The 13,472-nt window shown below is 44.0% G+C and overlaps 1 protein-coding gene across 4 annotated transcripts in view; it reads left to right on the top strand.

The window, feature by feature from the left end:
- ZFAT (zinc finger and AT-hook domain containing) overlaps positions 1-13,472 on the top strand; it is a 234,291-nt gene that overhangs the window by 71,223 nt on the left and 149,596 nt on the right. For all 4 annotated transcript variants that reach the window (XM_054518860.2, XM_024251400.3, XM_024251401.3 and 1 more), the window contains one exon: positions 3,471-3,722. In XM_054518860.2, the coding sequence (XP_054374835.2) occupies positions 3,471-3,722 (252 nt within the window). The remainder of the gene's footprint in view (positions 1-3,470; positions 3,723-13,472) is intronic.

Raw genomic sequence — 13,472 nt, 5'->3', positions numbered from 1 at the left:
TTCAATAAAGGAATTCAGAGGGAGGAAGAGGAATTAAAGCTAACTCCATTGAAATGTTTTGATTTAGAGGTTACATGATTTTTCTTGCCCAGTCCCAAGATCCTCAGCTCTGCCATAAAATGCGAGTAGTTGACAGCAGCAACTCATTTTCAGAGCTTAAATTATTCAAGTTCATTTATGAATATTTCATTTTTAGCTAGCTAATTGGTCTTGAGGATCTGAATTATGGATGCAGCAAGCTGGAAGATTAGTTTTTTCACCATCGTGTTTGAGGTTTTCCAAAGCTTTCAGGCCGATTTTATTTCTTCCGTGCCGTGGAATTAATTGTGCATTGCTCATCAGTTTAATTCACCCAGATTTGCTGGCTGCCTGCTGTGCAGGGCACCAGGTTAGGTGCTGAGGGGGATAAAAAGTAATCAGGACAGGGACTCTGCCTTCAAGGAGTCTCCAGTCTGGGGGAGGGGAGACTCACAATGGCTGCTGTACCGCACGCTGTGCTGTGCTCCAGCAAGTGCAAACACTGTGGCTCTGTGTGCTCCATTGAGTCTGTGTGGAGAAAACACTGGGTACCCCACAACAGTAAGTTTGCCAAACTCAAGCTTAAGGGCACAATTCTCCACAAGACGACCGAGTCTGCCCAAGACTCCTGATACCAGCCACAAGTTTGGGGGGTCTCCTGGACCACCCTTACTTCTTTCTTACTACTACAGATTTGGAAGATCCCTTTGACCTCTCTCAGCTTTGATAATTTGCTAGAATAACTCACACAAATCAGGAAAACCCTGTCCTCATGATTGTAATTTGATTATACTCAAAGGATGCAAATCAGAGAGCCAATTAAAGGGAGAGAGGTGTGTGGGTAAAGTCGCAGGCTGGGAAGGTTCCAGTTGTGGAGCTTTTGGTCCACCCATGGAGTCCTGAGCAAAGTTACCTCTTTCCTGGCTACAACGTAGGACGGCACTCAAGAGTATTTCTAATCAGGGAAGCTCACTTGAGCCTTGGTATCCTGAGTTTTTATTAGCACCCCATGACACACTGCCCACATGCCGCCTTTTAGTCTGTGTCCCTCCTGTAGGTTCTGACCGATGCCTTTTATTTTCCAAAGTCCCCATCATAAATCCCATTGTTTGTCTGGTTGCCAAAGTCCCTGGGTAAACAAAGATGCTCCTATCAGGAGGGACATCTGGGAGCCTAGAAATCACCTCCCTGTAGCCAAGGGCAAAGGCCAGACTTCTCTTTGGGTAAAGTTAATTCTTCACTCACAATCGCATCCTCGTAGAGTGTTTCAGGGGAGTGGCTTGTGTCTGCGGGATGGCAGAGTCTGTCACTGGGTTTAGACCTGGGCCACAGACTTCAGTAAACTCTTAGGCACCCTGTTTCTGGAACTCAGCTGACATAACACGAGGTGGGTGTTTTGTAGCCTGTCTGCTAATTCTGCTTCTCTGATATGAATTGCTGCTTCAGTAGGTTGTGCAAGTACACGTTGTTATGAAGAAGAATAAGGAGAAAAGTTTTAAAGACTCCAAGGGAAATGGTTTCTTATTCTGTACCTTCTATTTCTTTCCTCCCCTCTCCCTTGCACACGGGCTGGTTCTCCTGTAAACACAGCCTTTTTTCTCCTTGTTTAAATCTAGGGAGGGCTCCCAGGGCCTTCTGTCCCTTGTTTTACCTGGTTTGCCTTCCTATCATTAAGTACCTTCTCCTTCTTTGTGCTGCCCTGCTCACCATGCCCCAGGGAGATAGAGTGAAGGCAGGAATCTCTCTGGTTGCCCTGGTGCAGGACTCTGGTTTGGATCTTTCAGCCAAGGCTTACCCACTCACCAGTGGCGTTGCAGTTCAGTCAAAGCTCAGTTCCAGCAAGGGCCCTCCTTTCCCAAGAAATCTCTTGCCTCATTCTGGTGCCAGGTTTCCCTGAGATCTTGGGTGCCCCATACCAAGGCAGGCTCCTTTGTCCAGATTCCCTGTGGTCAGGCTGTTGTGTCCCTGCAGACTCTGCCCCAGACTGTTCTGCCCATCTCTGCTCCCCTTTGCCCCTGTGGCCTCCCTCTCTGATTTGTGAGCACAAGTGACTTACTTAACGGGTCCTCATGGTAGTAGCAGTAGATAAAGTGGCTGGTGTCCTACTGCACAGAGCAACAGCTTTAGAGAGAGCAGGAAGGGACCTGAGAGACATTCTACAGATGCACGTGTACCCAAGATGGTGCCAGAATCTAGGACTCCTTCGTCTACCCCAATGCTCAGGTTCAAAGAGGGTTGCTGAAATGCCACGCCTCTGCCAGACAGATGGCTGGCATTGGGGATGTCAGCCAGGCTGCTGGCGGCTCTCTGCTTGGTCTCGCTCAGGGACATCTCCCAAGTCTTATCGTCGAAGACCACACCCCTCCACCTTCACACAACTGGATGAGATGCTCTGCTCCCTGCCCTACTCACCCATCTTTTTTTTTTTTTGAGACGGAGTCTCGCTCTGTTGCCCAGGCTGGAGTGCTGTGGCTGGAGTGCAGTGGCGTGATCTCAGCTTACTGCAAGCTCTGCCTCCCAGGTTCATGCCGTTCTCCTGCCTTAGCCTCCTGAGTAGCTGGGACTACAGGTGCCCGCCACCACGCCTGGTTAATGTTTTTTTGTATTTTTTATTTTTATTTTTAGTAGAGACAGGGTTTCACCGTGTTAGCCAGGATGGTCTCGATCTCCTGACCTCGTGATCCGCCCGCCTCGGCCTCCCAAAGTGCTGGGATTATAGGCGTGAGCCACCGCGCCTGGCCTCTGTTCACTCCTCTTAATTCCCACCTTCATTCCGGAGATGAATGCCTTAAAAATTAACACTAATTGAGAAGAAACAGAAGTTGTAAAATGATTTTAAGCTTGCTCTAAAGCAGCTGTGATCATGCCATTGAAAATCACTAGGTCACTAGGAAACTGGAAAAATATTGTTATTGTCTTTAGTGCTATAATTTGTGGCTTTAGATTATAATTATTTTTTCTTTTTCTTGCCAGGACAATTTGACTCTAATAATTATGACTCCTTGAAATAATCTGAATAGTTGTGAAACTCATTAAGGGCATGACAAGCTCAGCAGCCTTTGAGAGTGCTTTGCAAAGAAGTCCCTAAGCAGTTTCTGAGAACTGAATTTCAGTGGAAATGGTGCTTAACAAGGGGCAGGATTTGTGAACCAGGGGTTGACAGCCGCAACTTAAAATCCTCCCAGCATTGCTGGAGAAAGATGTACAGAGATGCTGATAAACTGATTGTCTTGAATCAGAACATTAGAAAATTGATTACCCATTAGTACACAGATGCAATGATATTAGCACCAACAATAATTGTTTGCAGCTGTTAATTTCTGGAATCACTTCAGATTTTTCATTTTTAATAAAACGTGAAACCTGAACATATCCTCACACTTGGAGGGTGAATGTGAGCCCTGTACTGCCGTCTCACGTGACTCCATTGTGCCCTCTTGTTTCCTCTGTAGAGTTTTTGGTCATGAAGAGGAAGAGAGGCAGGCCTAAGGGGTCCACGAAGAAGTCCAGCACGGAAGAGGAGCTGGCAGAAAACATTGTGAGTCTGACTGAGGACAGCCCACTGGCTCCGGAGGAAGGGAACAGCCTGCCTCCAAGCAGCTTGGAGTGTAGCAAGTGCTGTCGGAAGTTCTCCAACACGCGCCAGCTGCGGAAGCACATCTGCATTATCGTGCTGAATTTGGGTGAGGAGGAAGGAGAAGCAGGTAAATGCTGCCAAAGGGCTGAACATGTCAATTTCTTATGAAGAGGTGTATCTGCTAATATCAGGTTTCACTGGGTCAGTTATTACTTGGAAATAGCACATATTTATTCAGCTGTCACCCATCTGGAAAGGTGCTTATTTTCCTAATGATGACTGACTATTACTGTAAGTAGTCTTTGAAGTGAATGTGTCATCTGGGAGTTGATGCCCATGGCATGTAGGTCAGGGGACTGCTTTGCTAGATGCTTTGAGAGTTGGAGGGATGGTAAAACACAGCCTCTGTCTTTGCTGAGCTTATGTTCTGGGAAAGAAGACAAGGTTTTAAATGCATCATGTTAATCGATAACAAATTGTCAGCAGGAGAAAGCATTCTGTTGGAAAGTCAGGAGTGAATCTGGTGTCACAGTTTGGGTGGCATTGAATTGAAGGAAGGACATCTTAGTGGATGGATGGGGCCATGTGGGCTGAAGTGCAGAGATTAGGATCCTCAAGGCTCCTATGAGGGACCTCGATGGCCCAGCGTTGGCTGAGGACTAGATTTCAGTGGGCATTCTTGAAGAAAATAAAGACTATCGGGTGCCTCCTTCAGATACATTCTTGACTAGGCTTCAGCTCTGAAGCAGCTTCTAAAAGAGGCTGAAAGGCGAATAGATGTGGTTAGGGAATGAAGTCACTGTGGGGTAGCGTGTCTGCAGATGGCCTTTGTCGGAGGAATGAAATAGCAAGGCTGCGCTGGAGTGGTTAGGGCCTCTGCTGTGGGTTCTGTTGTTGCTGAGTCCTTGCACCATTTTTGAAGCCTTCAAACTGTACCCCATGTTTAAGTTCTTTCTGTTTTGTATTGTGCTAACCATGTTATGTGGGAAGCAGTTCTCATTAAGAACATAGGCTCTGGGTTACGGCTGTCTGGGTTTGCATTCCAGCTTCAGCACTTATTAACTTCATTTTGCGTCAGTTTCCTCATCCGTAAAATCAGAATAAAAGCAGTCCTGTCTCCTGTGGTTGCTTTGACAATTAAGTGAGATAGGACTTGGAAAGTGCTTCCAGTAGTACCTGCTATACCGAAAGCACCGAGTGAATGCCAGCTATTACAGCGAGCCGTTCATAACCACATGGATACAGTACTGTTGTCATCTTTCCTCCTTCCTGGATGAGGGCGTTTAGACTCTGAGAGATTAAGTAATTTGTTTAGGATCCTTTAGTTAGTAAGGGGACCTGGCCTTTGAACGCAGGCTGTCCTACTCTGACCCCTGTTCTTAAATTCCTCACCATAAATGCCTCCCTACAATAAGCAAGACTCTTGGTTTGCAAAACCCTATTATAGTTTGGGTGAATTATTGAGTAACTCATCAACTAATATTTATGGAACATCTAGGTTGGTGGCCAAGGCTCATTGCCAACATCTGTACAAGTTGTAGAAAATACCAGACACTGTTCCCTCTCATAAAGAACTCTCAAGGCAATGATGTAAAACCTTGTGGGGCTGCACGGGCTCATGAAAATAACCCATGAGGATCAAAGGAGGTGGAGCTGTCCCTAAATGGAGCCTGAGTAATTGCCGTGTGAGAGCTGTAGGCCGGGAGTGCTGTCATTTCAGAAGAATCCGCATCTTGTTTCAGAACCTAAAGTCCTTTTGGGAAATAAAGATAATTTTAGAAATGAGATGGTTGAAAGAGGAAGGATTAGGATGGACCTCCCCTGAACCCGAAGCTCTGATTTCCAGTGATTCGTTAATCACTGGATTTGGGTTACAGAGTCTTTCCCCCACCCTCTTGTGCGTGCATGCACACACTCTCTCTCCCTGTCTCTCTCTCTCTCCCTCTCTCCCTGTCTCTCTCTCTTTCTCCCTGTCTCTCTTTCTCTGTCTCACATGCATACATATGCATGTCCCCTGCTCCGGCACAGCTAGGTAATGGTGTTGCATTTTAATCAGTGCTAGCCATCGAGGCAGCTCTGCTGTCTGTAGTTTCTGCACTGCCTAAGCCCTTCAGAGAATGCAATTCTCTCCAATCATTTTATGCTGTCTTCTCGAGAATCCCTTTTGTTTGTACCTTCACAGAGTTTTTCCTGTCAGTTTCCTTCTGAGACACTCCTGGACTTTCTGCACAATTATGGCTAGAAATCGGAGACTTTGCTCTTTGGCAACACTAAATTTTTCTGCTTTCCATTCTTCCAGACCTCAGGTCAAGCTCTGGGTTTGAGGCTCAAAGTCAACAGCACAGACCCTGGAGGCCCCGAAGTTCAATTGGGTCTGTGGCCGTTCCCCAGTCTGCACTGCCCTTAGGGTCAACTCTCTAAAACAGGGGTCCCCATTCCCTGGGCCGCAGGCTGGTACCGGTCTGTGGCCTGTTAGGAACCAGGCTGCACAGCAGGTGAGTGGTTGGTGAGCGAGCATTACCACCTGAGCTGTGCCTCCTGACAGATCAGCTGCGACGCTTGCTTCTCATAGGAACATGAGCCCTATTGTAAACTGCGCATGCTAGGGATCTAGGTTGCGTGCTCCTTATTGAGAATCTAATTCTTGAGATCTGAGGTGCAACAGTTTCATCCCCAAACCACCCCACCCCACCATCTGTGGAAAAATTATCTTCCATGAAACCAGTCCCTGGTGCCAAAAAGGTTGGGGACCACTGCTCTAAAACATAGTGCCTTAGTGTCTCCCCATCACAGCAGAGTGCAGAGTCTTTCCCTGCATGTTCAAGACCCTCACCAAAACCATCTTTCCGTGTGGCTCTGTGGCATCATTCGTTAGTGCCATAAAGTATTCTGTTTTTTGTACCAACCGGGGTACAATTGATGAAAACTTAGGTTTTTATCAGTTTTTCACTGTTGTAAATACTGCTTTAATAACTATTCCTAAATGTGTGTGTGTGTGTGTGTGTGTCAATATGTACGCATATTTGTAGACTTGTGTTATGATTTTTGTAGGATAAATTCCTAGAACCAGATTGCTGGGTTGGAAAGTATGTTAATATTGCCAGATTTCTCCCCAGAAAGCTCACATCAACTTAGATTCCAGAAGTGTCTGAGAATGCCTATTGGATATTATTACTTTTGTTTGTTTTAGTTTTTAATACCTGTAATGAAACAGAAAATACTAAGAAAGTGAAAATATTCCAAAATGTCACTGCCTGGGGTCAATGACTGTTACACTGAAAAAGAGAAGGCCCTCCTCCATTCTTTGTACACCCATATGTATTTTTCAGAACTGAGATTATTCTTAATATTCTGTGATCTTTTTTCACTCACTAACGTGGCAGATAAATTTTTCATGACAATATTTTTTATTTAACAAGCTGTTTTCTAGCACTTTTTTTATGCTACAGTTGCTGTTCTCAGTGTTTTACAACTAATAGTCATTTTAATTCTCATGGTAGCTTAAGAGGTAGGCACTATTTTTTTTGTTGTTGTTGTTGTTGTTTTTTGTTTTGTTTTTTTTTTTTGAGATGGAGTTTTGCTCTTGTTGCCCAGGCTGGAGTGCAGTGGCGCAATCTCAGCTCACTGCAACCTCTGCCTCCCAGGTTCAAGTGATTCTCCTGCCTTAGCCTCCCAAGTAGCTGCAGTTACAGGCATCTGCCGCCACGCCCGGCTAATTTTTTGTATTTTTAGTAGAGATGGAGTTTCACCATGTTGACCAGGCTGGTCTTGAACTCTTGACCTCAGGTGATCCACCTCACTTGGCCTCCCAAAGTGTTGGGATTACAGGTATGAGCCAAGGTGCCTGGCCAAGGTATGCACTATTGTTATTCCCATTTTATGGAAGAGCAAACTAAGGCACAGATGTTTCAGCCGTTTGCTTTGGTCACACAGCCCATAAGTGGTGGAGCTGGTTGTGAGCGAGGTGGGCTGGGTCCAGGGTCTGTGCTTTTGACTGCTTTGCTGTGTGTCCTTACCCAAAATGGTGGTGTTTGTTGTCATTTTTAAAGGCTGTACAGCATTTCTTCATATGCATGGGCATACCTCATTTTGCTTCATTGGTCTCTAGTTGATGGACATTTAGAATTGTTTTAAAATTTTCTCTCTAATCAAAAAGCACTACTCAGATGAACAGTCCTCAGCATGCATTTTAGATTTATTATTATTATTTTTTGCACTTGTGCCATTATCTTAAATGACTAATAATGTAATGCTTGTTAAGTTTTTATTTAACGAGCTGTTTTTTAGTGATTTTTATTTTGCAGTTGCTGTTTCTCAGTGTTTTACAGCTAATAGCTCTTTTAATTCTCGTAGCAGCTAACAGGTAGGCACTATTGTTATTCCCATTTTATAGAAGAGGAAACAGAGACACAGATAGTTTCAGCAGTTTGCTTGGATAGATCACACGGTCTGTAAGTGTATCTTTTAGTTTCCTTTGTAGCATTGCTTTTTTTTTCTTTTGCATTAGGAAAATGCAAATAGGGCATATTTTACATTTTGTAAATATGTAAAATACATACATATTGTATTTTGTCACGCATACATATTGTCAAACCGCCCTGTAGAATGTGCGTATCAATTATTTTTCCGTCATGGGCCATGTCCTCAGATCGCCTTTATCCTTTTTATCCTGGGTTGTGTCAGCCTCTGTCCTTGCCAGTCTCTTTTGTGAACAGTTTGCTTTAATTGTTTTAATTTGCTGCTCCTTGGTCACTAGTGGGCTATCTCTGTTACAGTTTTTAGTTATTTGTGTTTTTTGTGTGATTGGGGGCATTCCGTGTTCATGCACTTTACTTATACCTTTGAATGATCATATATGCTGAAAATATTTTCTGCAATTAGTCATTTGTCTTTTAATTTTCTTTGTAGCATTGCTTTTTTTCCTTTTGCATTTTGCTGGCGTTTTAAATTTCTGTATTGTCACCACTGTTTGTATCGTATTGTCAAATGTATCTTTTACATTTTTTGCCCTTTTATCATAGTTTACAAAATTTACCTCATATCCCCTCCAATTTAAAAAAAATGCTTCTATTTATTTCTCTGTTATCTGTATGGTTTTATGTATATCTTTGATTCATTTGGACATTGCATTTTTGTTTTCTGTAAGTTGTGAAGTAAGGCAGTTAAATAGTTGACTTTTTAACAAGGTGGGGATTAAGGGCACCATCCCGCTGTCAACAGTTATTTTCAAGTATAACTTTTGACTCTCCTCAAACTTAACTAGTAATAGCCTACTGTTGGCCAGAATCCTTACCAATAGTCAATTAACACATATTTGGTATGTTATATGTATTATATACTACTTCCTTATAATAAAGTAAGCTAGAGAAACAAATATGTTACTAAGAAAGTCATAAGGAAGAGAGAATATATTTACTCTTCATTAAGTGGAAGTGGATCATCATAAAGGTCTTCATCCTCATTCTCCTCATGTTGAGTAGGCTGAGGAGGAAGAGGAGGGGTTGGTCTTTCTGAAGTGGTGGGAGAGATGGAAGAAATTTCATTATAAGTTCACCCTTGCAGTTCAAACCCATGTTGTTCAAGGGTCAACTGTATATATTTGACCAATAAATCTAGGGAAAGGAATTATCTTAATAAATACAATTCAGTAGATAAAATATTTGAAGTCATAGGGTCCACGGAGAAAATACAGATCTGGCGGTTCAAAGTCTCAAAAACCCCTTAAAAAATAAAACTTTGTGTTTTGAAATAATTATGAATTCACAGGAAGCTACAAAGATAATACAGAAGAGTCCCAGGTGTTCCTCATCTGGTCTCCCCTAGTGGCTACACCCTACACAACCCTAGTGCAGTATCAGAATCAGGACATTGGCCTTTGAGTGTACATGGCTTGCTGCCAATTTGCCACTCACAAGTATGGCCTGTGCTCACCGCCAGGAGGCAGAACTGCTCTGTTGTCACAGGGCCATGCACCCTGTCCCTCAATTGTCACCCTCGCCTAGCAGCTGCCAGCCTGTTCTCCAACTGTGTGATTTTGTCATTTTGGGAACACTGTGTAAATGGACTCACACAGTATGTGACCTTTTGTGGTTGGCTTAAAGAACTCCCCTTTTAGACCTAAGTTCTAATTTTATGACTGAAGAATTTGAGATGCAGAAGTGATGATGATCAGGTCACATGACTCATTTGGGGCTGGTTGGGGTCCATGTCTCCCGAATCCTGCCCCGTTACCAGTTTGCTCGATCATGTCTGTGCCTTAAGACCACTCTCATTTCTACCTCGTGGATGGAGATTTTCTCCAGTTCAGCATATCTCTGTCATATTTTTCTCTAACCTTATAAGCGATGGAAGTGGCACCCTGTGTGGATTCCTGATGCTTATTTTCTACTCTGTAATAATTAGGCAGTCTCTTCAGCAATGGCAGACAGGCAGGGTCCTTTCTAATCAGATTATCGGCTTCCTCCAGGAATAGCTGTAGAGAAAATGGCCTCCTCTTCCATTGATTTGAATGACCTAAATTGACTTTAATTTAACAATACCAAATGGAAAGGTAGATGCTCTGGGTGTTTTTTCCTTTCTGGCCACTGTCGAAGCTCTAAAATATGCAGAAATGACCTTATGCCCAGCTGCCTTGTGGCTGGCATCCATGTGATTGCACCGTGTTTTCTAGTTTGCCAAGCACAATATTACAATTTGGAAAATTCTCGAGTAATTGTTTTAATATGTGCTCTGTCAAGAGCAGTCTAGTGACATTTCAAACAACTGACCTTGGCTCTTTAGCTTGTTAAAACAATTAGAAGAAAACAAAATAAGCTTTTTCTTACCCTGAACCATGGCAAGTTAAAATAACTCTTTTGATATGTTTTCAACATTTATTTATTTTATTCTGCATTTGAATGGTAGAAGAAACCAGGAAAAGAGATTTTTTTTCCTGTAGTTATGTAGAACAGCTGGTGTTTTGAAAATGTTTTGCAGCCTACAGAAATCAATATGTCAAATTTATAAAAGTGACTTCTGAACTTTTCTAAGCTTGTTATTTCTGGGGTCATTTTGTGCAAGGAGAGTTGTGAAAATTTCCTCTTATTCTCGTTAAATTCTTCCTGTCAAAGACAAGGCATTCATTTTATGGTCTTAAGATCCACCTGTAATCTTCATGATGATTTTTTATTACAGTGTTTCAAGTCTCTGCCTTCTACTGTATTTGTGTTAGCCAAACAGCTGGCTTGATAAATACCTGCCATGACTGAAAATGGTTTTGAGTGAGTCATGTTTGAAAATTTACAGGTGAAAATGTTTCCGAACATCCCACATTTCTCTGTGGAAAGATGGATAGTGGTAATGTCTGTTTCTTTTTGCCGCCTGTAAACCCTCATTTTTTCCTCTGTACTAACTAGGTGAGTGGAAGCCCAGTGGTCTCCAGCCATGCTTGGTCTTGGGCGTACTTGTGAGTGTGGCTTCTGCGTGGCCTGGTTCATGCCACTGCTCCTGCCTGCCTGCTCTGTGAGTGGCCCCTCTTCTGCCTATCATGTCACTGTCCCTGATTAAGGGGAGACCTGGTTATACCTAGTAGCAGAGCTACCCTGAGTGACAGTGGCTCTATATTCCTGTGTTTGCTTTCTTGTTGGTGTTGCAGGTCCTCAGGGACTCTGCTCACTCAGGGACCCAGCTGGAGTGAGCAGCCACCATCTTTAAGGTAGCTGGTCATGGTACAGGAGGGAAGAGAGCCTGGGTGGTTTCACCTTGGCTCAGAAGAGGATCTGTCATTTCTTCTTTCCACAGTTCACTTGTCAGTGTATTAGTCCGTTTTCACACTGCTATAAAGAACTACCTGAGACTGGGTAAGTTATGAAGAAAGGTTTAATTGATTCACAGTTCCACAGGCTTAACAGGAAGCATGACTGGGAGGCCTCAGGAAACTTACAGTCATTGCAGAAGTTGAAGGGGAAGCAAGGACCATCTTTATATGGTGGCAGGAGAGAGAGTGAATGAAGGGGAAAGTGCCTCACACTTTTAAACCATCAGATCTCATGAGAACATCAGATCTCACTATCATGAGAACAGTAAGGAGGAAATCCACCCCCATGATCCAATCACCTTCCACCCTCCTCCAATTCAACATGAGATATGGGTGGAGACACAAATCCAAACCATATCAGCCAGCAGGGAATCACATGGCCCCACCTGACTTCAAGGGCCCAAGAAGTGCAGTTCTGCCCTGTTCTCGGGGTAGGGGAGCCCTGGAAATGCTTGGTGACCATCACTAGTGACGGCCGCATGGTTCTTATCCATTTACCTGATTTTACCACCAGCTGTGTTCTCATGTCTTTAAATATCTTCCTTGCCCGTGTTTCAGTTTGGGTGTCCCCCAGGCAGTTTAAGTTACGCAGTGTGTTTAATCGTAAACTCGTCCAGCTCCCAACTGATGATCCTCCTCTATTTCATCCTGCTGACTGGCCGCCACCATTCAGCCAGAAACATCCCCGTCACATCTCAACACTTACCGTGGTCGATTGACTACCTGCTGAATATCACTTCAGTCCTTCCCCCGTCCCTGCTATTGTCCTCGTGGGTCCATCATCTTTTCTGTGGACTCTGTGACTGCTCCAGTCTGCCTGTTTACCCCAATTCATGCTCTGTGTACACCAGTGTTTGCAGATATTGTGGGGGATTTATCCACATTAAATATTTATTTAGTAATAAGTTGCATTTTTAAAATTGAATAAGCATCTATAGAGTTCTTACTATGGGCCTGCCTCTTGTGAGTGTCTTACAAATATTAATTCATTTCCTCTTCATGAAAGCCCCGTGAGGTAGTTACTGTTTTTATTCCCGTTTCATGGATGAGGAAACTGGGGCAAGCATCCTATCCAGTGTCAACCGTAGTAAGCGATGGACCAGGGATGTGGACTCAGGCCTTTTGGCTCAGATACATAGACTGCTGTATTAATATGCTATAGGTGTTATAATACACACATAAATGGTAAGTTTCAAAAGGATGAGTTAAGAAAGGTAAAGAAGAATTCTTCTTTTTAATTCCCAAATTTCAGTGGATTTTCCTAGGCATCCCCTGGCTGTATACCTTTCACCTTCCACCTTCCCTAGCTTAACGCTAGGGAGACGTATATGACATATATGACATATGAACCCATCTTATCCTTACTCTGAACGCACCCCTTCGTGACACCCACTGCTGTTCAGGGACAGCCTAAGCTCCTTAAGAACCTGCTATGTTACTTAGGACCTAGCCGCTGCCTGCTCTGCACCCTGACTTCTTACCCTCTCCCACTTTGCCCACCTCCGGATCTGCAGTGAACCTCTGAAAGCCTCCAGTGTCCTGTGCCCTCACCATCTCTTGTACATGTCATTCTTTTTGCTTGTCATGTCCATTTGCCCTTTTCCCTCTGAATATGCTTAACCTTCAATGATCCTGGCACATGCACAAGTCCCCTGAGCCAGCAGGGCCCCATCCCGTCATCTGTCCCTTCTCTATGGAATGCCACAACCCTCTCCTGTGCCAGTGATTCCTGCTGGTCTTCAAGTCACAGCTTTATTTCCCCTTTCCAGGCCCAGCTCCAGAGTCCCCCTCCCTTGTGCTCAGCTTCCCAGCAGATCTGGGCTTCTCATTGTGCCGTGCATGTGCCTCGGTGTGTTGGAATTGATGGTGTGTGTGTTTGTCTCCCCATTAGCTGATAACTGAGAAGGCAGGAACCCACACTTGCACCACAGCCTGGTTCCCTGGGGACGGAATAGGGACACATCTCTCTTTTCTTTACCAAAGTCCAGGGCCAGACTCTAGTCCTTGGTGGGTTTGGCACAAACAGATCAAGTAACTTGTTCTGTGTAGGTATATCACTTCCTGGCTCTGTCTGCGGCATTC

This window comes from Pongo abelii, chromosome 7, assembly GCF_028885655.2.
Source record: "Pongo abelii isolate AG06213 chromosome 7, NHGRI_mPonAbe1-v2.0_pri, whole genome shotgun sequence".
Lineage (NCBI taxonomy): Eukaryota > Metazoa > Chordata > Mammalia > Primates > Hominidae > Pongo > Pongo abelii.
The sequence above is the reverse complement of the archived record's forward strand: the minus strand, read 5'-3'. Positions and strand labels throughout refer to the sequence as shown.